A 25,320-nucleotide genomic window follows, 5' to 3' on the forward strand; every position below is an offset into this window, starting at 1 on the left:
AAAATTCTAGCCCAATTGAAACTTGTTGATGAAGTGGAGGGCAGTGGGTATTTATGGCTAATGATTTAGTGGCTTCGATAAATTCATGGCCATTTAGTACATGGTTTGCTCAAATGGGTTCATGTTAAACTACCTAAAAACTATGCTGCATTGTCTGTTTTCATTCGGCCTTTTATCCATTTATTTAATACTATTTATTGTCTTTATAAGTTGATTACTTTGTCTGTATTTTCCTGACTTTTCTCTAGTGCCCTTATTTCTGCCTTATCATTTTGTGCTTACATTTTGATGTGTCTCTCTTATTTTGGCTCTCCATTGACCCACTCAACCTCTTTTTCCCCTTGTCACATCGTACAAAACTCAATTAATAAAAGTTGACGGCGCGCATTGAGCGTAAAACTGCGTTGATGAGGCATAAAAGTGCTTTAACCCTTTTGCCACACACACACACACACACACACTCGTTCTGCCAGCTGGGGGCCTTAAACACCCACTGGGCGAAGCTTGAGGTCCGAATAAAAAAAAAAAAAAACATGAAAAATATTTGATAACATTGCCGCCATCGATGGAACTCTCGAGTGGGGACAACCGCCACTCGCCACCCCCACGTGGCATACAAAATTATGCAAATGATTGGGCTTTTTGGGGGGTCGGGGAACCCGCTAACGATGCTAGCCATGAAAACAAAAAATAAAAATACAGAAAACAGAAACTAGAAACCAGAAACCAGAAAAGGAATCACAATGGAAGTCCCCGAAACAATAACAATCCGCTGATGATAATCTCCAGGCAGGTAACGAGCCAGCCCTGGCTTCCGTCTGCCGTCACGCATTCCTCCCTAACACTACACACCCTGCCCCACCCTCGATTTGCACCCCCTACTCCACCCCTGCCCGTCACTTGTTCTTCGTGCTTTATGTTAATGAATTTATTTATTATTATTTCATGTTTTTTTTTTTCGTTTTTTTTTTCGTTTTTTTTTTCTTTTTCATTCGAACGGAACCTCTCTCATTTTTTTTTTTTTTTTGGATTTTGTGCTTAGCATTGCCCTGTAGCCCGGTAAATTAATTTGGCCACCGCAGGATGTGAAGAACAAGGGAATAAAGGGCATGTCTGTCGTAAAGGGGCCACATTCCGCATACGCCACGTGGGCCATCAGTGAGTAGCCAGTGTTGTCACCTAGCACTCGTTGATAGGACGAGAAGATCAGCGAAATAACTCTTCGTTTTTTTTTTCTTCTCGAAAGCGAAGCCAAAACAGAAGCGAACAAAACGTCGCAAACGTTGAAAGCTAATTACAAATGGAGTATTTGGATGGGGAATGGGGTTGGACCCTTACAACATTACCGCTCCGCTTCGGCTTCGGCTTCGGCGTCGGCTTCAGCTTCGGCTAATTATTTAAAATGCTCGGCGACATTAAAAAGCACTTTCGCCTCGCAATGATAATCACAAAATGTTGCCGCATTCCGCAATGGTCCCCTCCATGCTGTATTTTGTGGTGCTTTTGTGGCTTTTTTGATAATGACGCTGATTAGTCAGCGCTTACGACAACTCGGCATTGTCTTCTTCGTGTTTCAAACCGCCAACCCTCCATTTCCCCTCTTTTTTTGCTTTTATATCGCCAAATCTTGAGACAGAATAAGGGTGAGCCAGAGGATTAGCAGCTAGGAACTTTAAATTTAAGTTTCCTCTAATGTCTCTGACGCAATCGAGTCGACTGGAAAAACGGAAATGAAAATAGAAACTGTGCTCAACGAAAAAAAAAAAAAAGAAAATAACAAAAAAAACCTAAAAAGCGAAATTTGATTGATGGCAAAGAGTTTTGTTTGCCGCTAGTTTTCTTTCACTGCACTCAACTTGAACATATAAACTGAGCAGAAATATTCCCATTCCCATTTCCATTTCAATTTTCATTTCCACTTGAGCGTGCAAGGGGTTTTTTTTGCGGGATGGAGGGGTGTAGGTTTGGGGATTGAATTGGAAAATTTCATAACAAACAAACAGAAGTAAAAACAAACATTGAACCGTCTGACTCATAAAAGTTTAGTTCGTCTAATTGCAACTGGAAATTATTTGGATTTGCTTTGGATTTTGATAAATTGGCCATTTCCATCTGAATGGATAAACACACACCGAATGTGTATCCACACTCGCGCGATCCAAAATCCAAATCCGAATCCGAATCTGAATCCGAAGAGTCGTCTTTTATGAACTGGCCCAAGGATCCGCGAGATTTCGCAGATGTCTCCTCTGTCCCGCTCCCGAAATTAACACCTCACGGTCCTCTGGAGGGCCATAAAAACTGATGGGGCCACTGGCTGGGCAATTAACATGGCATGGCAACAACTGGAACAACAACTCTGCCAACGGGATGTGTAAGCATACAGTGCGTTGCGAAAGTGTAGGGCAGGGTAAATGTTTAAAACTTACTGCTGCCCAGAACGTATATTGTTGGATAGTCTCAACTTGTGAATTAAGTTCAGTTGAAAGATAAATTCATGGTTTCTATCATTAAATCAACATATTACATATTATATATTACAAAAAAGGCCAAAATGGTACCCACAAGCGAAAAAAAAATGTTGTACAGGTAACCTTATTAATCAACCCTAATAATTTGAAATTTTTATTAAACAAAATTAGCATTAAATAATGTAATAAATTTGTTCACATTTTAGTGGAATCTGTTGTTCTCTTTTTAAGTGAGTGATTAAAATTCCGGTACGCACTGTACGCACATGGAAAAATGTAAACTTCTAGCCGGCAACGCAACTCGAACAGAACTCGCTCTTTCAGTGCCGCCGCCGATGCCCACCCACTTCGCTGTGGTCTCAGTGCCCGCCCTGCCCTGCCTCGCCCTGCCCCGCCCCGCCCCTTTTACACTCACTACCGCCTCCGCCCCTTCGATACTCTCTGCTTGTCTTTGTCTTTCTGTGTGTTTTCAGGGGGGGTTACGTCATTGAGGGACACGCAATGGCAAATGTTTGTATTTTTATTATTATCGTGTTATGCCATGTATTTGTTTGTTTGTTCGTTTGTTGGATTGCCGGATTGCCGGATTGTTACCCAGTCGCGTCATAGAGTAGGCATCCAAAAGCGTGGGGATGTGGAGTGGGAGGGGGAGGGGGAGGGGTAAAGGATTTTGGAAGACTTGGGAGGAGAAGGACTCGCACTCGCTTGTAAGGTGCGTCCGCCGCTGGCTCAAAATACGCTCGTACGCACTTCCCCCGGCTTTACGATTTCGCGTATCTGCCGCTCTGGCGATAAAGTTTTTTTCCCCGTCAACTGCTGCTATTACACAGAAAAAAAACGGGTCTAATAGGTACTTCCAATCGATATATATGTTATTATTTTTAATTTAGATAATTTTAAAATTTTTTTTAGATTATTTTACTAATTGTATAAAAAAATGTTATCTAAGAAGTTACCTGTAATCTGCAGAAATTAAAGAAGTATTACAAAATCTTTTAAGCTTGATGTAAATTCTATGTAGAATAAATTAAATAGATTTTTTTATTTTAGGGGAATCTGTTAAAAGAAAGTCTTAGAAAAAAACTTGGAAAATTCCGTGAATGATGAGATACAATTTGATCTACACATGTACGAAGACATTTTAAGTTCCGCAGAGATTGAGAAAAATATGTTTCCATTAGGTGGTTCTGCTATTTTCGCAGTGTGCTGAAAAGTGGGGGAAATTTATCGCTAACTGCTTGGCTGATTGTCCCAGTTCTTGTTCGACTTTTCCCAGCTCTTCGTCGATTTGGCCTCTTATCTAAGACCATTGCCAGCTTTTGGTAATTGTCGAAGTCAAAGTCTCCTGCTGCTGCTGCAGGACTTGTGTCCACGGGTTTTTCATAGAGTTCAATTCGTCTGCTTCTCCTCCTCCTCCTCCTCCTCTTACTTCTTTTTTTTCTTTTTTCTCTTCTCTTTTTTGGGGCACTGGAGTGTGGAGTTTTTATTTTTCCGCTGGCTTTTTTTGGTCCTCCGCTAGTGCTACTCTTTGAGTTTTTGTTGTAAGTTCTTGCAGCTTTTAACACGCATACAGAGGCGCCTCAACACGCACACAATCACATGAGCAAGAGAAAATGGGAGAGCATGTGTGTGCGTGTGTGTGAGTGGTGAAAAGCTTTGGTGCCTTGCGCCTTCGTCATCGTTTCGTGTGGTGAATTTGGGGCTGCCTGCATTTGTGTGCGTTATATAAGTCGGTTATGAGTCGCGAAGCAAGCCACCTCCCCCCACTCTCCCCACCTACTCCCCTCAAAATAACGGTGCCGAAAAACCCACCACAGCCCATTGAGAATGTTACCAAAAAAGTTCTCAGTTGTTGATAGCCAACCGTATATTCCGCCGTATTCCGTATTCCGTTTGCCGTTTTGCCGTGGATTTTGCAGAGCGCTTTCAGTCGCTGATTTGACCGCCAAACAAACGCAACGCAGCTCGGCTGGTTTTTTTCAAAACGCCTCGAAAAAAAGGCCAAAACGCGCTCTCCGGTCTACAGCAACAACAACCACGACAACAAAAAAAAAAGCCAAACCAACAACAACAATAACAACAACAACAACAAAACCAACAATAACAAAATAAAGCAATTACATGTAGTTGGTTTGTTTTTCTTTTTTTTCAAAGTTCTAACCAGCAAATAGTTGACACTTTTTTTTCGGTTAAATAATAAATAAAAGAAATATAAATCAAACAAAAAGAAAATAAACACCATACAAAAAGTAAGCAAAAGTGAGAAAATTAAATAAAAACATTACGAACAAAACAATAATAATAGTTTGGTGCTTAACATACAAAATCAACAAAGGGATCAAGTGTTTATTTATATTTGTGTAGCATACTTTTGTGCGGCAGTCAAAGATTAATTTACACAAAAGGGAGACCCACACACACACAAACACACACAGTGAAAGAGATAGCTAGATAGGCGCCAGAAAGAGACGGGAAGACGAAGGTTACTTTCGCATTTATGCATATGGGTTGGCTTTCGGTTTGGTTGGGGTTTTTTAGTTTTGGTTTTGGCATTCGTTATGCTCACAAAACTTGACCCAAATTTACGTTTTGCGGTCCAGCAGCTGCCGCTAAAAAAGGGGCCTAGGGCTGGTAGAATGTGGGCGAAAAAGGGGGGGAGAAAGTGGGGGCGACATTGCCAGCGAGACAACGTGGAAGGATTATGTAAACAAAAATAAGTTTCCCCTTCGCCCATTTCGGGCTCGTGTGTCGCGACGCTCAGACTTAGCCTCCAAGGACTCAGTGTGGGTGGCGGAGGTGGTACTAGTACTCAGTCCCAGCCCCGCACATTCATCAATGGAGGCAATCATCCGCACCCAATCCGTATCCGTCCGTAATCACAAATGCAGCTCCCTCTCACCTTGCGTGTCATTTTGCTTGTTTTGGCCACGAGTCCCGCTGACTTTCTGTGTTCGAGTGACAAAACAAAACGCGGTCAACAAAATGCAGTTTAATTTGCATCAATTATTTGATAATTGGCCATGGCCAAGAATTCCCGGAATCAGCACGAAACCAGGCGGCGAAGGATAAGATCTCCCTCATTTTGCAACCAAATTGGGCAATCTGTCGAGACTTAATAGATGCAATCTGCCGCCATTTGATGTTCAGCAAAGTGAGATATTTGAGTTCGAAGGAGATGTCCTTAAAGTGCTCTTTTACGGCTTACAAGTTGATGTTTAGTTCAAAGGACATCAAATTAATTATTTAAAAATTATTAAAAATTATAATTACAAAAGTTGTATTTCTCTCATTTACAAATTGAATTATTTTCAAAACCTCATTTAGGGTTTAATATAAATTTTAAACATTGTAAGTTAAATATATCACGGCATTTAAAATTCGTAATTTATTCCTTATATTGTTTACTTTATTTTAACTATTTGGTAGCTTTAAGAAACATCTATCCAAATGGTAGTATTATTTCCAAATTCAAGTTTAATTAAATGTGCATTTCAAATTGAATAGCAATATTTATTTGTCAAGAGTAAAAGAATTATTGATAAATATGATTTGAGTTATTTGATTTTACCCATTGCCAGCTATTATTTATTAAAGTACTTTATTTATGTACTGTGTGATTTAAAAACAATTCTTGGTTTCTCAACTACATCATTTTTGCTTGTGCCATTAATATTTCAATTTCAAAATAACCATTTATTTTCCATTTTATTTTATATTGAGTTATTTTAAAAATGATTATTTCATATTCTCTTAACGAAATGCATGCAAATTTTTGCCTAGTTCAAGCCATGAATATTTCAATTTTAATAGCAGCATTTATTTGCTAAGACCTACTTTCCCAATCACAGTTTCCTCCAAGGAATTCCACATTAAGTGCTCTGAGGAATTTCCATTGCCGAGATGAGTTTCGCCCTCCATCGCTTCGCTCTGAGCCTGGTCTAATCCAATCGCCTTAAGGTAGGCACTGACATTTAGGCAATCCCTCGCCAAGTTGATTGCAATCCGCCCACCTTCTCCTTCGCTCCTCCTGCTTTCTTCGAAGGACCTCATCCTTGGGCCGCCCTCGAAATCTTCGAGAGTTGTGCATTGTTTGCATCGAGCCTTTCGCTTCATATTCGTGGGCGTTCTTGTCATTCATCCTTTTGGCGGCGGCGGTGGATGTTAAAATTAATTTACCACCTCCGCTGGTGATGCGGGTGACGGCTCTGCCGCTGTGGGTTCCACATTTTCAGTATTTTCCCTCGTTCTTCTGGCCATCTCAACCTTCATTTACATTTTTATACAGGCAAAAAAAAAATCATTGCACAATTCAGAGATACGAATTTTAACAGTCCAATGGCAGGTTAAAAGCAATAATTTACCATTGCCAAATTTGTTCAAACTAAAACAATTTTTCTAATCTAGATTGCAATCAAGGAAATGTGATTATACACTTATTTATTTATGATTATTCTATTAAAGTTGAGCGGGTTGCCAACAACTTATGTAGTAAACGGTTATTTTAAGTTGGGAAAACTTGGTAAAGTATTTTATTTTGTAAACTTTAGTTAGCTAAAGATATTTTCGAATTTGATTTAAAAAAAAATTAAACCAAATCTAAGATCTAAAAAAGAAGAGATTTCTTTTTTTTGCTGGGTACTTGCTACATAATTTATTTTTTTGAAAAGCTTTTGTAAGTTTTTATATTTGTATTTAAATATTTTCACAATTTTTACTAAGGAAGATGCTTGTTCTTTTTAGATGTTGTACTTATCTCCGCTGACTTGCAAAAAGAAAGCCACATTTTGATTTGAAAGACTAGATAAAACAAAAATTTAAATTTTAATTAAGAGTATCTAAAGAAGATATTAGTTTTCTGTGTGTAAGCCAGCTTTCGGGTATCGTTTACAATCCATTTCATTCGGATAACTTTGCGGGGGTTCTCCGTTCCATTCACCGCGTTCCGATCCTTTGGCCATACCCACTTCCATTCCGTTCCCCCTGCACCGCCACTCGCCTTCCCCACTTTTTGTTGGCGAGTGTAGATGAGTGCGAGAAAAGTGTTGCATGCTCGCGGGCTAAACGCGAGATGAACACGCAACCGAAGGATAAAGGGTAGAGTGGCCAAAAGGAGGTGGGAGGCTGAAGCTGACAACAACAACAGCAACAACAACAGCAGCAGCAGCAGCAGCAGCAACAACAACTGCAGCAGGCAGCATAAAAAATAAGCACACACAAGGAGGCGAGAAGGAAAGACACATTCAGACAGATAAACGAGTCGAGTTACAAGCCAGGACTTTTTGGGGCAAAGAGAAAAGAAGACGGGGGTAGAGATAGCAAGAACCTACCTATTGCCATCTCGCTCGTTGGCACTGCATTAGCAGCCAGCTGTGAACGAAATAAACGTAAAAATATTTTTAGTGTGAACAAATTTCAGCTCGTCGCTCGTTGTAAAAAGCAATACAAAATGAAACTGAAATACTGCGACAAACGCACACAGGTATAAGCACACACACACACAATAATATACGCAAGAGCACACCTGACATGATAACACACACACACACAAACACAGAACACACGGACTGAGACAAACTGTGTTTAGTTAGCAAATGCCAATGGCTCATGTTCGCTAGAAAGAGAGGACGAAAAGGTGTGTGTGTGTGTGGGTGGGTGTATCGTGTATCCTTAGGCGTAGGAGTATGTATATGCGACAGTGTGTGTGCGACAGTTTTGTAAACAAACAAAGTCAAAAGCAACAAGAATTTCAGCCGACTTGAACGAAGATATTGAGGGTCTCTCCAACGAGCAAGGCTTTACATAATTGTGCCCATCCTTATAATAAAGGAGTTCATTAAAAGCGAAAGCAGGTGACCCCATTACCCCAAGAATTTCCACATATTTGCCGTTCTGCAGAAAAAGATATTAAGGACATTAGCAGTTTTTACAGAAGCCCATTCGGAGGACCATATTACATCGCAAATATTTCATTTGAAGAGTTAATTGAAGATATTTCTTATAACATGAAATGGATAGTACTAATTTTTTTATGTCCAAATTTCAGACTTTTTTGTAAGGGGGTACATCATCATTTTTTGCAGAAATTTGAAAATCTGAAAAAATTTTAGCTGAGAATGCCATTCGATTGGAAATTTTATTACGAATTCAACGGTGTATGGCATTCCACATTTTGACCATTGTTTCCAAGGGTTTTGACACAAAAACCAAGTTTTTAATGTGTTTTTGGAGATTTTCTAAACCAAATTATTTCTGAAGAGTCTTTTTGTTGTACCTTTGCCAAAATAAGACCCAAAGTCAAAAGAGTTGCTATTTTAAACAGCTAGCAACCCATACCATCCATCCCTGATCGATTGAAAACAATTAATTCAGCTTTGACGCAAAAACCGAATTTTGAAAAACGTTTTTTGAAAAATTTAATTATGTCCAAATTTCTGACTTTTTTGTAAGGGGGTACATCATAATTTTTTGCAGAAATTTGAAAATCTGAAAAAATTTTAGCTGAGAATGCCATTCGATTGGAAATTTTATTACGAATTCAACGGTGTATGGCATTCCACATTTTGACCATTGTTTCCAAGGGTTTTGACACAAAAACCAAGTTTTTAATGTGTTTTTGGAGATTTTCTAAACCAAATTATTTCTGAAGAGTCTTTTTGTTGTAACTTTGCCAAAATAAGACCCAAAGTCAAAAGAGTTGCTATTTTAAGCAGCTGGCAACCTATATGATCCATCCCTTATCGATTGAAAACAATTAATTTAGTTTTGACAAAAAAACCGAATTTTGAAAAACGATTTTTGAAAAAATTATTTATGTCTAAATTTCTGACTTTTTTGTAAGGGGGCACATCATCATTTTTTGCAGAAATTTGAAAATCTGAAAAAATTTTAGCTGTGAATGCTATTCGATTGGAAATTTTATTACGAATTCAACGGTGTATGACATTCCACATTTTGACCATTATATCCCAGGGTTTTGACACAAAAACCAAGTTTTTAATGTGTTTTTTGGGTTTTTGGAGATTTTCCAAACATAATTATTGCTAAAGAGTAATGACGAGTTTAAGGATGTTCAAATTTCGTATAATATTGCACTATGATACAAGATCCAAAAATGCAAAACAAATGAGCATACTTCTAAAAAGTTGTGACTTATTTTTAAGCAATTTTTATGTAGCTTTTAATATTTTTTTAAGACCTTACAAAAATGTGACTTAAAACTGAGGTATAAAAACAGTAACCATACCTAGAAAAGTGATATTTAAATTAATTAAAAATCTGCATAGTTTTTATGTTAAACAATATTTAGGCAAGCAACGAATTTTCGATACAATTTCCAATTTTTTTCGCAAGAAGGAAGGGATAAGCTTGGATTTCTTTCGCTGAACAGCAGAACTGTCACGTTTTCAAGCTTCTTTCTGGCTTTCCCTTTGGGCATTGAGTGTTTTTGATTTCGTTTCTGCACTTGATGCGAACGTTTTGCATGCGACATCTCGGTGGGACTGCATCTGAAATTAACAGAATTTATTTCATTGCATACTGCAGCCCCCTTTCCCTTTCGTTTTCCGCGTTTTTCTCTGGAGGGAGATGAAAAAAAAAAAACAAAGGCAACTTATTTTTATGCCATTCGCGTCAACCGCAGAAGGCAGCACAGAGAAAAACCCCACAGCCAACCCCTTCGGCACACACAGGGTTAAGTTTTTTATGCGCTTTTGTTTGCATCCTCTGCAGCGTACCACGCCCCTCTCCCCGCCCTCCGACCCCTACTTAATACGGTTTTTATTTTTATTTTTTTTTTGTTACCAACTGTCATGAAAAGTTCGAGTCGAGAGTTGACCTGAAAAGTGTCGCACTGTGTATTTGTATGCCTTTCTTTACCCCGTTAACCCCCCATCGCTGTGTGCTTTCTCTGCCACGCCCCCCACCCGCGCCCTCGCCCTCTTTTGTCACGCCTCTGGTCTCGATGTAATCATCGACGTGGCGGCCATAGTTCGACTTTGTAGTCTGGAAAATCACTAATTGAAGATGTCCAAAAACTGAAAATAGTTTTTAATCAAAATCGGGACATGGGAGATTATCGATAAGTTTGATGGATGAGTCTTGAGGGGTCAAAAGGATACAAGTGGAATTGAGGCATCCTTCGGATGAGATCACTTCACACGCCCCTTAAGCTCTCCTCGAAACAACTTTTGAGTCGAGAAAAAGTGCGGCAAACTTTTCATAAACTATCTTCGACAGATATTGAAACAGAACTAAAACAAAATATATATGTATTCTTTATATATATATATTTAATATCTGCAAATGTGTTGTGAACTTGCATCCATACTTTCTCCCTTACTCGCATTTAATATTTTTTTATAGGAAAATTATAAAGCATATTAAAATACTTATGGCAAACTTTTGAATACCCAAAACAAAGCAACAGCAACGAAAAAAGATAGAGTAAAGCGAAAATAACTAAAGTAAGACGAACTTGCGCAACAAAAAAGTTTTGCCACTAAAAAGCAATAGCAGTCAAGTGCAACAGCAACAAAAACAACAACAGTATCTAAAAGAGTCGCCACAAGAACAACATGGGAAAAAAGAGCTCCAAGTTGAAACAGGATACCATTGATCGCTTAACAACGGACACATACTGTAAGTAAATTGAAAAGACTTAAATATACTTAATCAAATGATACAGTGCGTTTCAAAAGCAGTATACACATGTCTAAACTATTTTTTTTATGACATTTTTAAACTAAAAAAAAAATATATGTTTATACTTATATAATTACTATATAAACATGTCATTAAATTAAAAGCCTAAAACTTATTCAATGCTTTCAAAATGTGTGTTTAATTTATAATTTCAGTATTTTTAAGTAAGTTTTTTAGTAAAAAGCAGACTTTAATTTATTTTCATGGCTTCATAAAGGTAAAGCTGTCTTGTAGAAGTGATAAAACAAATTCTAACCCCAAAACAATTGTTTTCTGAGTGTGTAACGAGAATTTAAATTGATCATTTAATCCCTAACCTTTCTTACAAGTTTCACAAATACCCTCAGGACCTGTGAGCTGCCGTAATAAACACTATATCAATTCCACATCTACCTTATTTTATTATTTTTCCATCCACAATGTCTGCACCCTGTTTTCCCCGCCCTTTGGTTTACCTTGTAATAATTCCGTTTCCTTATTTATTTATTTGTTTGTTTTGCCAGGGCATTTATGCGTTTTTTTTTTTTTTTTGTGTTGTGTGCCTCAACTCATTTTCCATTTCCCCCGATTGGCATTTTCTCATTTTGATTTGTTTTTGTTTTCGTTTGCCCAAGCATCAATCAAAATATGAAAAAAGGTGCAGACATTTTTCGCGGCACACATACATACATATACATGTATCTACGTATCTGACAGATAAATGCATAATTCAAAAGTGTTTTCCCCGAGAACTTATTCATCAGCGAGGGCGGACTGAACTGAACTGACTCATCAGTCATGGACGATGGCAATAAAGTCACCCGACTGACGGCAAACATCTGAGCCCGATTCGATTGAGAAACTTGAAATTAGCCAGCTCAAGTTCGGTGCATAAATGGCGAATGGATCCATTGGTTATTGAGTTCCCATTCTCATTCTCATTCCCATTCCCATTCCAATTCCCATTCTCATTCCCAATTGCCAGGAGAATCTGGAGAAGCACTTGACATTTATGGTTTAATTTTATCGCTTTTTTCCGTGTAGCCACTTTTGCTGCTACTTTGTTATAAATTGACATGTTATTGTTGCTGTAACTGACAGCTGCAGTTATTGCCTCAATGAGTTTGAGTTTGACTTAAAATATCGACGTTTGTGCACCGTTTTTGTTGGACGATCGTAAAGAAAAAATACTAGAATTATATACATATTTTATACATATTAAAGAGCAAACACAAGTAATATTTACAGCTGTGAAAATAATTAAGTTGTAAACTTGATGCAAAAGTCATTAAAAACGGCATAAAGAATATACAAACAATACAAACTGTAACGCATACTTAGGTTATGATCTCTTTTGCCTATTAATAGTTTTCGTCATTTTAATGACCACCCCACTTCCTCAACCCCTAGTGCAATATGCACTTGCAGTATTATCTTTAAACCTTTACTACTATTAGAACTGCACTTTCTGTTTATGTTAATGCAGCTGTTTTGAGCTCGCTTTTTACGACTTTTTCGCCCTACCCGACAAAGTTAAACATTAATTGTATGCTCTGTTGCTACGTTTTACTATACCTTTGAATTTACCTTTATCGCTGGTAGTTGGTAGTTACCTTTACCGTTTGTGGTTACCTGTTGTGGCCCATACAATGTGTTGTGTTAACTGTTACTATTAGTTACACCTTTATTTAACAACACTCTCGCTCGCTCCTTCACTCCCTGTTTTGTATGTTCTGGTGGAACTTATTTTTCATCCGCTCCTTTTTTACTGCTAAGCAGGACATTACATTTACTTAGCTGGGTTCTTCGTTTTGTGCTGGCCATTTGGGCTCCTTAAAAATGCAAGTCAGAAACTTTTCGAGCCCAAAACTTTGTGACTAATTGCTTTCGGTTTATTCCTCTCCCTGTATTTTCTTATTTTGTGGTCCGCACCGAGGTCAGGGGTTAACGGGGGGGTCGTATAAATAATTACCGTTGGGCATTGGGCATTTGCGGGCACCTGGCCAAAAGGGAAAGGGAAAGGGGAAGGAGCCGAAGAAAAGTGTTGACAGATTGCTGCCAAAGTTTTCACCGTTTTTTAATGGCTTTTCCTTGAAGTTGTTTGTCTTGCTTGGCTGGGTGTTTGGGTTGCGTGGAAAATGGATGAAAAAATGCGGTGGCTTAGCTCTGCTTAAAATAGAATTCATTGGATTCGTTCTGTTTAAATATGCAACTCGAAAATTGTAATCCTCTTTCCTCGACTGCAGCAATCTACAACTTCTATTTGCCACCCACATTTGCCAACCCCATAAAACCCATTGTGTGTGTATGCAACAGCTGCTTCTGCTACTGCTTGGCCGAGATTTATTTGGCCAGGCAAAACAAATGAATCAACTAAGGACTCAATTTATTGCCAACGGGTCGTATGAGCAATTTCTGCTGGCAGGGGTCAATGTTTGTCCTGTCCATTGACATGCCAATCAATTGGACATTAAACTAACCCCCAGTTCGCATCGTCTTAGCCCTCTGCAGCCCGCAATGAAATAAATAAACAAACGGACCGAAATTTGATTAGCTCTGGCAAAGGGCGGAAAATGCAAATTCCCCAGTGCGGAGGCTCAAATTAGGGCCCATAGGTGTTGCTGGCCAATGTTGTCCCTAACTTGGTTAAATTCAATTAAATTGGACTTGCTGGTTGTAACAAATGTTACTATTCAATAGCAGATTATGATACAATGCCTATTTATGATTTCTTTCTGAAATCATCAACAAAATAAAACACCTAAAAAGTATATTTATAGCTAGTTAAGGCTGCATTTTAATTATTATTAATATTGAAATATATATCTTTCCAATATACATTTGACAATCAAATTCAATTAAATAACTCACAATTTTGGGTGTGCATTAAGCTCATTATTTATTTAAGCTGCACAGTTTTGAACAATTTATCATATTTCACAATAGGATAAGCTATGCGCAAGAAAAAAATATGCACAAAAAGATTTGAATATGATAGCAATACCATCAGCACTAAATTGTAATATTTTTTTGTTTTTTTTTGTTGGCTTCTTTGTCGATTTATGCATTCGAAATTTAATAGCAATTAAATGCATATTTTTTGTAAGCCTTATCATATAAAATAAAAATGAAATAACAAAGCAACTGATGGGCTGGAAATATGAAAAAATGTAATTTGTAAAATAGTATCAATTCAACCAGCATAAAATTGGTGGTATTTCAAATTTCGTTTTTGCTCTGTGCCGAGTGTATGCACATATGTAGTATGAATGGCAGCGAATGTGATAAATATTTCGAAAGGGAGAAAAGGGGGAAAACAGGAAAAGCCACCGGTTCCGAGGGTGCCTCAAAGTGCCAGCGACAATTGCGCACAACGGAATGAATATGTTATACACGGTCATCGTTCCATGAGGTGGGGATATACCCACATCCTTTGAAAAGGTGCCACCCCCTCGGCATCCTTCGATGCTGATCCGCAATCTTTTCCATCCCAACTTGAGCTGACAGAATGACTCTTGCTGTACGAATGACAATGCGATTCAGGAAGGTGGATTGGCTGCTACCGATGGCAACAAGTCGTATGAGCAATATGCACTTTATTTACAATCAATACAGGCGAACAAGTGACGCCGTACAGGCATACAAAAATGGGAAAAAATATACAAAAAAAAGGAGAAAAATGAAAGGCACACACAATGCTGCCCCGTAAATGCCGTTATATTTTTACATGCCACACGTCAATAATACAAGGGGGGAGTCTGTTCGTCTGTCCGTCTGTCCATCAGTCTTTCTGCCTGTCTGTCTGTCTGTCTGTCTGTTAGCCAGGCTATCGATTACCAATCAATTCTGCTCCTGGCGTTGGCTGTGCCAATTGTTGACTTCATTGGATTGACATTCCCTGCGGGATAATGACAACAACAAATAATGGATCAACGGAGTGCGTGGGTCTAAGACGGGGAAGGGGGGGGGCTAAGGACTAAGCCCACAAAGCGCTCTCCTTTCTGCGGCTAATTAAAATGCAAATGCTGCTGCGATTTCTTTGCCAGTCAGCTAATCAAAATGAAAAATGATAACCAAACCGAACGGAAACACAAGAGGGGAAACGATATGCTAAAAAATGGAGCTACACTTTGCAAAATATTAAATGCATTAAATAATTAGTTTAATAAAACATTAAGTGAGTAAGCACATTTGTAAAGTAAAATCTTGTGAAAACGAAATAGATATTTCGTAATGCTTATAGTATTATCACTTAAGTATTATAAAGTATTTTTTTTCGATTTGCTTTTTTGGATCATATATGTAGACTTTTTTTGAGATTAAAAACATAAAGTCATTTATAAATACTTTCAAATTATTATTTGGAACACTTAAAGTATGTAAAATTCTAATAAAACCGTTCTAAACAAAATCAAATATATGCAAATGTCACAAGCGTTTGTTTTATATGTTCAGTGCATTTTCTTCAGTGTAAGTGGGAGGAGGGGGTGGGGGAGGTTCCCTAGATGATATATGAACCACAGCGCCATGAATAATGCGAGTGGCCGCTGCAGATAACTGGCAGCCATCGAGTCAATAGCCCGTCTCCAATTCTCCGGATCCCAGGGGGGCGTAACTGCCTCCTTGCTGCAGCCCCGCCCCCTTTTCTCTGCAGCTGCCTCCGCCGCCGCCCAAATTGCCGGCCATTGACCACGCAACAGCACCCCCTCAAAAGCAATTCCAATGTGTGTAATTTTGCGTGAATTTATGTTTTTATTTTTTTTTTTTTGTTTCTGGATTTTTTTCCAATGCCCCGGTACTTTGAATGCTCCCCTGGTCAGGGAACATGTGCGCCATTCACACGCCCAGGAGTCAGGATATGGCCCTGGCCAGGTTGGAGGTTGGACATGACCAAGGGCGGCGGAGGCGTGGCATTCCCAGGGGGGAGCAGCGTTTAAACGTTTGGTAAACGGCCATTAGGCCAACGGCAATGGCAATGGCCAAACAAAATGAAAAAAGGAAAACAGAAGATTTTATGCCAGCAAAACAAAGAAAATTGTTATGCATGAATAGGGGAGGGGGGTGGCTAAGAAGTGGAGGACAAAAGGGGGTGGTGATGAAGGCGGAGGGGGGATGAATTCCAGATGAAGCCCAGGGCGTGGTCGAAAGACAATGAAAGATAATTCAGGACTCGAACCGAATGAGTTCAACATTTGCATATGAGAAGAGAGCGTCAGTACATGGAAATGGATAATGAAGAGGTCATCCCGGGCTTTATATACCCTCCCCCGACCTTCCCCATACATACTAACCGATCAATCAATAATGAATGAATAATTTAGCATCGACGATTTCATTAGTTGTGAAGCATAAAGCAAATTGATTTAGAAACAAGCAGAGGCAACTCTAATATTTAGTATTGTAGGAATATGTATATAACGATTTTAAAATTACCTTATAAAATATGCATCAAATAACTAAGACTCATAATTAAATGGATTTTTAAAAAATCTACTCGGGGCATTTTCTTACCTATATATAAAACAGATACATTAATTTTATTTATTTTAAAAACCTAAACAAATCTCAAAAAAATTACAGCAAATACCACAAAATGAAACTAGCCAATTTAAATTATTTTTTTTTTGTTTTTTAAGAAAATACATCAAACCGGTTTGGCAGCCAGCCTCTTATCATCAGTAGCCCCTTGTAGTTTTAATGGCAACTCTTGTGTAAATAAACAAATGGCTAAATCCATTGTTTTTGTCAGCTGGCTGGCCGGTAGTTCTGAAACGCACTGTACCCATTTAATGGCTCAACACCAGCCCACTTGAATTTTCTGTGCTCAATTGAACATTTAACCATATTCGCCCAGACCCACCTCAAAATAATCCACTCGCACCTTGTAAATATTTCAAATGCCGCATTAAAATTTAATCCACTTCGATTTGCTGTTTGTTTTCATTTGCAGTCACAGAAAAAGAAATACGTCAATGGTGAGTTGGCAGGCAAATATGCCAGCGGGCGGTGGCTACAGATGTCCGATGGCCGAGAATTAATTGAAAATATTTTTTTTTCGGCTATCCATATTTTTTTCGACACACCAGGCACAAAGGATTCCTGAAAGACTGCCCCAACGGCCTGCTCACAGAGCAAGTAAGTATATTAATACATTCTATACCATATAAGAAGAGGAATCACTTATGGGGGTGTCTAAAAGTATGCAATGAAAATACTTTGCAATTAATTCAATGAACATTTTTACTTAAAATCAATTGTTGCATATTTTAAGACAGGCATGCAACTAACTGAAACAAAACCCAAGTGAATAAGAATAAAGGTGTCTAAAAGTATGCAGTAAAAAATATTAATTTGTATTTTGAAATTAATCTAAAGGACTCCGGGAATCAAAATTTATTGTTGCCTACTTTAAAACAGCTTTATTGGTAATTTCACAACCCTTGTGATTCCTGTGACACCCCTCCATATATTTTAGGCCTTAATTCGGGTGTGTGTGAGTGTAGTTCGCTCCACCTGAGCGTGGCCAATTCATTTAAGTCAAACGGTTAATTAAGTTGATTTTCCGCCTTGCACCCGACTCCCCCTCTCGATTTATGTTGTCTAATTCCACGACAGCAGCCACATCAGACATGAGGAGCCCATCTCCCATCTCCCATCTCCCATCTCCCTGAAAACAAAAATGGGAGGGAGTGTTTGAAGGGTATTTTTGGGGGGTGGCCAAATGTGTTGACGACCCCGACTGCTAATGACATTGCCTTTGTAGATGTTGATGTTGCTGCTGTCGTCGTCGGCTGTTTGTTGATAATGAAGTTTATTAATGCGCGCATTATTCAAACACGAACTCAGCCCCACAGCGACATATGTGCCACGCCTCTAATTGATTCATCTGCATTTGTCTTTTGCCCCTGTCTCTCTGTTTCCCTGTCTTCCTGTCTCCCTGTCTCTCTTTCTCCTTCCACTTTCTCCCCAGGGCTTCATCAAAATCTACAAACAATTCTTTCCACAAGGCGATCCCAGTAAATTTGCATCGCTCGTCTTTCGCGTCTTCGATGAGAACAATGTGAGTATGCCTACATTTTCGAAAATACCTTTCCCAAAAAAAAAAAGGGTGCCGGCCACGCCCATTTAATGACCCACACGCTTATCATTTAAATTGAATTTAAAGTTAAAGTTAAAACATTGGTAAAATTAAGGGGCCCCTTTAAAAATTGTATATAAATAGTATTTAAATCGTTCTAAAATAGCATCACTTCTCAAATTGAATTATTTATTTTATCCAATAAACGTTGCTTTGTTTTCTAGACAAAGTTTGGTTTAAGTATGCAACTCTTTTATATAAATATTTAAGTGATATGTAAATTGAGTCCTTGTCTCTCTTTTTTGCTGAATGTAGAGGAGGGTTCATTTTCCTTTTGAGCGTGCTGACGTTGGCTAAAATTTCGAGACAGCCACAAAATAAACTGATTTTAGCAGGTTAATGTCCTGCTCTCACCGCTGCTCCCTCGTTTATGGGATGGGCGATCATAAATTTAGGGAAGCTTTTGTTGTTTCTCGTTTTTATTATTTATGGGCCATGGGCGTGGCCCCACCTCCGCCCCCACTACCTTCTAGCCAAACCACAGAATGTCAACTGTCTGATGTCTGCACTGATTTGCTTTCTTTGTCTCCCCGTGTGTGTGTGTGTCTCTCTACTTCTGTGTGTGTGTGCGCGTGCTTTCTCCTCGCTCTCTCTTTTTTTCTCCTGCCTTCCGTTTCCGATTTGATGGGTCTTCAGGATGGTTCCATTGAGTTTGAGGAGTTCATACGCGCCTTATCCGTTACATCGAAGGGCAACCTGGACGAAAAACTGCAGTGTAAGTGATGCCATATTTATAGTAAAAAGCCTTAAAAAATCTTTGACAAAAAAAAAAAAACCATCAGTTGATAAATATTTGTACTATTATTTTGGTACTATTATTATGTATGCCTTAACCACAGGGGCCTTCCGTCTATATGATGTGGACAACGACGGCTACATAACGCGCGAGGAGATGTACAACATAGTGGACGCAATCTATCAGATGGTGGTAAGTAGATAACAATGAGAAAGTTCTTTACTTTGTTAGAAGCAAGGAAACTTGTCCATTTTATAATATTAATATTAATATGAAATTATATTATTAAATGTTACTATATTAATATTATTTAATTTGTTATTAATTAGGGTAAAATAGAATTAATTGATAATTTGGATTTATTTTGGTTGATCATTTTCATTGACAATTTTCGACACCATCGATAGTGGCCACCATCGATGGCCAACCTTTATTTTAATCATACAAACGTTGCGTTAATTTAAAGACCTATTCTGTGTTTCACCATCTAATTCCATTTGTATTTAACCCATCTTTAAATACAGGGACAGCAACCGCAATCGGAGGACGAGAATACGCCGCAGAAACGAGTGGACAAGATCTTCGATCAGATGGATAAAAACCATGATGGCAAATTAACATTAGAAGAATTTCGTGAGGGTAGTAAAGCTGATCCACGTATAGTTCAGGCGTTAAGTTTAGGTGGTGGTTAAATCGATTAACAATGGCCGATTACCGATAACAGACCCAGAATTCCAATTCCACAAAAACCAAGCGCGCAATAAACCGAAACCAAAAAACAAAAAAATATTTAAATTGAAATTTGATCAAAACCCGCTAAAGAAAAAACCAAAAGCAAAAAAAAAAACAAAAGTAGTGGGGAGTGGGGAGAGGTTGGTACGGTGCCACGCCCACTCCACTTCGTTTGCATTCGCTTCTTCACTCTTCACTTTCTCTCTTCTCTACGCTTTTCTCAATTCTCAATTCCCGATTCTCGATTCTCCGCGCGTCGCTTGCGACACTGAAGATGATAATAATTTTTTGATATATGCATAAAGTATAAACTAATGGAGATGGAAAACCAAATAAAACGAACCGAAAACAAAAATGAAATTAATTTTTAAATATACACCAGAATATAAATATATAGGAAATCGTGGCGTAGTCAGAGCGCAGTTCATAGCAATAATGGAAAAACCAAAAGGCGAAAAGAAAAAAAAAACAAAAATTACGAATAAACTAATATTAATTTTAAATGAAATCGAAAGGCGTGAGGCGTGAGTCGCAAATCAATTTTTGAAGCATACACCAATTACGAGTAAACTAATTAAACCTACGAATAAATCAGCATAATTATACATACTATACAAATAAACGATACAATTAGAGCCGAACTAAGCCTACGAATCAATTGCGCAATTGCAGCCTTTGAAGCAAAAAAAAAAGCTAACGTTAAAGCGAGTTATCTAAACTCGATCCAAGTCAGCTAATTTCACTCACGACAGCCAAGAGCAGCCACTATATCCACACCTAATATAAATACATATAGATACATGTATGAATCCGAGAAGTGGCCGCAGACAGGACGAACAGAGTTCAGCGTTCTGAGTTCAGAGTTTAGAGTTTTGAGGGTGTCGAACAGGGGAGGGGAGCTGGCCAGCAGGTTGATTTTGGTCTAATTTAAATGAAAGGATCTTTTATCACCTAGTTTTCCCTGTAAGTTCATTTTTTCGCCTTTGAGCACATGGAAAGTTGGGAAGACTAAAATGGCAATATGAACCATTGTAATACGTTTCTGATAGATATATTATCACATTATAATTTGGGCAGTACTCTTGTAAGTATAAATATAGATTTCAACATTCTGGTGTAAATCACATGTAATTCAAAAATTAAACTGGTTTTCTATATTTTATTGATATTTCGATATCCAAGAGTGAAAGTTTTCTAGTCGATACAGTACGTTTCATAGCCCAAGACAGTGCGTTTCTGGACCTGCAGACTAGTTATTGCTTGGAGAAAGAGCTAATTTTTGGGGTTAATGTTGTAAACCATTTGCAATCGCAACCAGCTGCCTTACAGTCATGAAATGCAACTTCATGACTGCTAAACCAGCTCCCTTCGATAAGAGATTTTGAGTTGCAGATGAATTTTGGCCAAAATCCAAATAGCAGCGATTACAAAAAGTGTTGCATAGCCAACAGGCGTGGAAAAAGTGTTTGCTTTCGTTTGCCCTCTCTCTTTCTACCTTTAGCTCTATCTCTTTCCCTCTCTTTATCTCTCTCTCTTTCTGTATCAGTATCAGTATCAGTATCAGTATTTCCTGCTTTGCCTTGTTTTTCGTTAAGCGTTATATGTACGTTATACGTTCCCAACAACAATAACCAAAACCAAAAACCAAAAACCATTTACAATAACAACAAGAACAACACGAACATATTGACAATAGGCGGAGCAAAATGGGCAGGATGAACAGGAGGCGATCTGAAGGTCTTAAGAAACAGTGCTCGCCCAGCCCAGAAATAGCTGCGAAAGCGAAATTAAGCCATTAATAAATGATAAACTTATCAAAGAACGCACAGCTACAACCAGAGCCACATCAACAGCCAGAACATGAACATATATATATGTACTATTATATACACAACTGTATATCCTCGAGAAAAAAAGCAGCAGCAGCAGCAGAAGAAGCAGCAGCAGCGGCAAGGAAGTTGGAGCAGTTAGGATATATATAACAATGAAACAAATCCATCATACGATTTAATTTCTATTCTATATGCGGTTCAGCTTTATTATTGCATTGATTTTTCAATAAACCAGTCAACCGTTTTACTATTCCGATGACTATCTATAAATACGAATACCCACGCTTTCTCACGCCCCCCAAAACCCCCCCACCACCACCATCTTTAGTATCCTTTGTAAAATCTAGATGTGGGAGATCTTGGCCTCCCCTTGAAGAAAAAACATGAACATAAACATAAACATAAACATAAACACTCACCCAAAACACCCATACTGTATATCTATATAGTGCCTATGTAGTAGTAATTCTTATTATTTCGCCTGCTTTGCCTTCTTTGAGAACATTCCGAATTGACCGATTTACGTTTATCGTTTCCCAATGCTTTCCATGTCTTTAAGCACCGATCTAAAAGAATAAACACAATAAAATTTTAAGCATAATGCCATGCAACCTTAAACACTTCCCCAAAAAAAAAAAAAAAAAAACACACTCTCACACACACAGACACAAGCACATGTATGTGTATATATAAATATATGCCTAAACTTATATATACTCTATATAGTAAGCACTGCAATCGAAAGCAAGTTAAGGAACTATAAAGAAACCGAAAACCAAAAAAATCGAATACAAAAACGCTTCTATAAACCTCACTGAAATTCTTCGAAGAAAAAAAACTGAAAGATATAACACACACACACGTACGCATACTGACACGCTCACTCTCACACCCACACATATACACATGTACGAGTATATTAACAATAAACGTAATGCGAAAACTTAATCAATAATTAAATAATTCGAAAGTGATATAGCTGACAAAACAAATGTGTCTGTAGTCTAGTAGTTAAAAGAAATTGACAAAAACGAAACGAAATGGAAAACAAAAATTTATAAATAATATTAACTAAACTATTATATGACAGAGGGAAATTGGAGGCGACGGGGAAAGCGCAACGCAATTTTCACGTTGACTTTTTTTTTTTTTTGTAAGGAGACGCGACACAGCTGAGGCGGAAATAAGCAAATCAAACTGTAAATAACACTAAGTGAATCACGCACACCACAACACCACACACAATAACCTCACACACCCACACACACGCATACCCACTCACACACTAAAAAAAAAAAAAAAAAAAATGAGGAGTACCGAATAAGTTTGTTAACACCAAAAATATAACGGGTCTTAAGTAACAAAAAAACGTAAAACAAAAATGAAAATAATAATACGAAAAACGCAAAAAAAGAAAGCAAAAACAGTAAGTTAGAGCAAGGAATTTTTTTTGTGGATTGAATTGGATGGGTTTGAAACGAATCAAGTCAATTGTAATAGCCGACAAAACGAAAATACGAGAATACGAAAATTATTGAATATTTATATTAATTTACAATGGGCCGGTGAGTAAAGCTTTTCCCGGAAAAAAAGCAGAAGAAGACGAAGATGAGTTTCTTTCCACCGCCGTTGACAAACCACACGAATGTCAAGTTAAACGTTTCACAAGCAATATTTTACATACTTATACATGCATTATATACATATATATATATACATAAATATATATGGGTAAATATATATAAATAAATATACGATAATAAATATATACATAACTTATATACACACTCCGCAATAAAGTGTCGACGGCAAAATAGAAATAATTATAATAATAATAACAATAATAACAATAACAATTACAATAATAAAATATTGCATGACAGAAAAACTCAGATATCCTAGCGAAATGTCTGATAATGCGAAAATAAACGTAAATGACAGACGATAGCAAATGGAAATTAATAAAACATTTTTAGTGATATTCTTTAGCAAACTTGAATCTGATTTCCTTGCTAAGAACAAAACGAAATGTAAAAAGTCAAGATGAATTTGAAAAACCAAAAACACGAAAATACGAAAATAACGAAAAACAACAATTAAAGCAAAGTGCGTATATTTTACAAAAAACCAAAAGCTAAAAATGAAACAAACATATTTTTTTTTTCTCCCATTTACCTTGACTCGACTTTTGTTATCTCCTTTGTACTACTCTATTTACCGTTATTTATCATCATTATTATTCCGATTATTCCGATTGTTATTATTATGATTATATGGCAAAACGTCGACGATTTCGATTATTGTGTAAACACATGCAAAACTTATAAGAAAAACAAAAAAAAAAAGCGAAAACTTTATAGAACATACAAATGAAAATCAAATTCTTTTACCAAGGAAAAATACTTAATTATTTTTTTTAAGTAAATCGCCTAAGGGGGAATGGAAAATTTATCTTGTTACTGTCAGAAAATATTACTTACTTCAAATAAAAATTTTAAAGCGAGCATAAGCGTATCTTCATTGTGTTTATTGTTTTGTTCAATTAAATATTCAACTGGGACAGCGAGCCATTCAAGTAGTTATTTTGATTGAGGTAAGTAGTAAGTCCCCCCAAACTCCTGGGAGTTCAGCCTGCTGTTTGGAAAGTGGCCCCCCTTCGGGGACCTTCTAACTACATGAAAGTTTCAACTTAATTGTCGAGCTCTTAATGGGCTAGTTGGCTTTGCCTTGGCTTTGGCTGGTGAGCGTTTTGTTTAATGGCCATTAACTGTTATGGCCAGTCACACGTGGCGTATGCGCAATCAACGGAGACAGCTCTACATGGCGATTACATGGATTTGCCCCCCAAACGTAACGTAACGTAACGTATACGCAGCGTGAGCACATAAATGTATAATGTTTGCACAAAGCAAACTTCAAGTGTCTAGATGGTCAGGCTGACATGTTAACAGTATGTAGCAAGTTAGGTCAACTTTATTTGCCAGATTGATGTCGTACTTAATACTAATTGATGTACTTACATGTCAGTGTGCCATGTGTGTGCGCTCGCCATTTGAGTGCCCAGCAAATTGATGATGAAATAATTCACTAAAATGTCATTGAAATTTTGTGATAAATATTTAATAAAGGAAAAAAAAGCTGAGGATTGCCCAAATAAAAATAATGGAGAATACTTTATAAACACTATACATGTAATAAAGGGCAATCCTCCATCAGACTAACTTTGCCAAATTAACTTGAAGCATTTTCCGAGTCATGCCAATGCCACTCAATTTTTTATAATTCTCATGACAGGGCCCTTACCCACAAGTGTTGACATTTGATAATTTTCATTTAGCTGCTTTTCCATTTTTAGGAGAGGGGGTGCGCGCATTTTTGATTACCTTTTGCGGTTTTTGTGCGTGCCTCGGGCGCTGGAAATTGGACATGAATTAGTAATGAATTTTGGCCCGCAGATGCGCTGACTTAGGCAGCGGCAGCGGCAGAGACAGCGGCAGAGGCAGAGACGTCGACTGCGGCAGCATGTTTATCTAGGCAGCCCAACTATTTATAATAAAAGGCTAGCAGATTAAAAACCAAAATAGATTCTGTATCTGCAGCTGCATCATCTGTATCTGTATCTGTATCTGAATGTGTATCCGAATGTATCTATACAATTCGCATCATTGCTGGGCCAGCAAAAAATGTATGAAACAAATGGGAAAACAATGGCAGGCAAGTGAGAAAAATTTC

At 37.8% G+C, this 25,320-nt stretch overlaps 1 protein-coding gene across 1 annotated transcript; it reads left to right on the forward strand.

The window, feature by feature from the left end:
- Positions 1 to 4,550: 4,550 nt before the first annotated feature.
- Positions 4,551 to 24,102, forward strand: LOC108136519 (frequenin-1). Its single transcript, XM_041708165.1, has 8 exons — positions 4,551 to 4,720; positions 10,833 to 11,108; positions 17,101 to 17,125; positions 17,237 to 17,285; positions 18,121 to 18,210; positions 18,925 to 19,003; positions 19,128 to 19,216; positions 19,549 to 24,102. Exons 2-8 carry the CDS (start codon positions 11,045 to 11,047, stop codon positions 19,714 to 19,716), a joined length of 564 nt encoding a protein of 187 aa, XP_041564099.1. The 5' UTR covers positions 4,551 to 4,720; positions 10,833 to 11,044; the 3' UTR covers positions 19,717 to 24,102.
- Positions 24,103 to 25,320: the final 1,218 nt, after the last annotated feature.

Source organism: Drosophila elegans, unplaced genomic scaffold (assembly GCF_018152505.1).
Source record: "Drosophila elegans isolate 14027-0461.03 unplaced genomic scaffold, ASM1815250v1 contig_149, whole genome shotgun sequence".
In the NCBI taxonomy this organism is placed as follows: Eukaryota; Metazoa; Arthropoda; class Insecta; order Diptera; family Drosophilidae; genus Drosophila; species Drosophila elegans.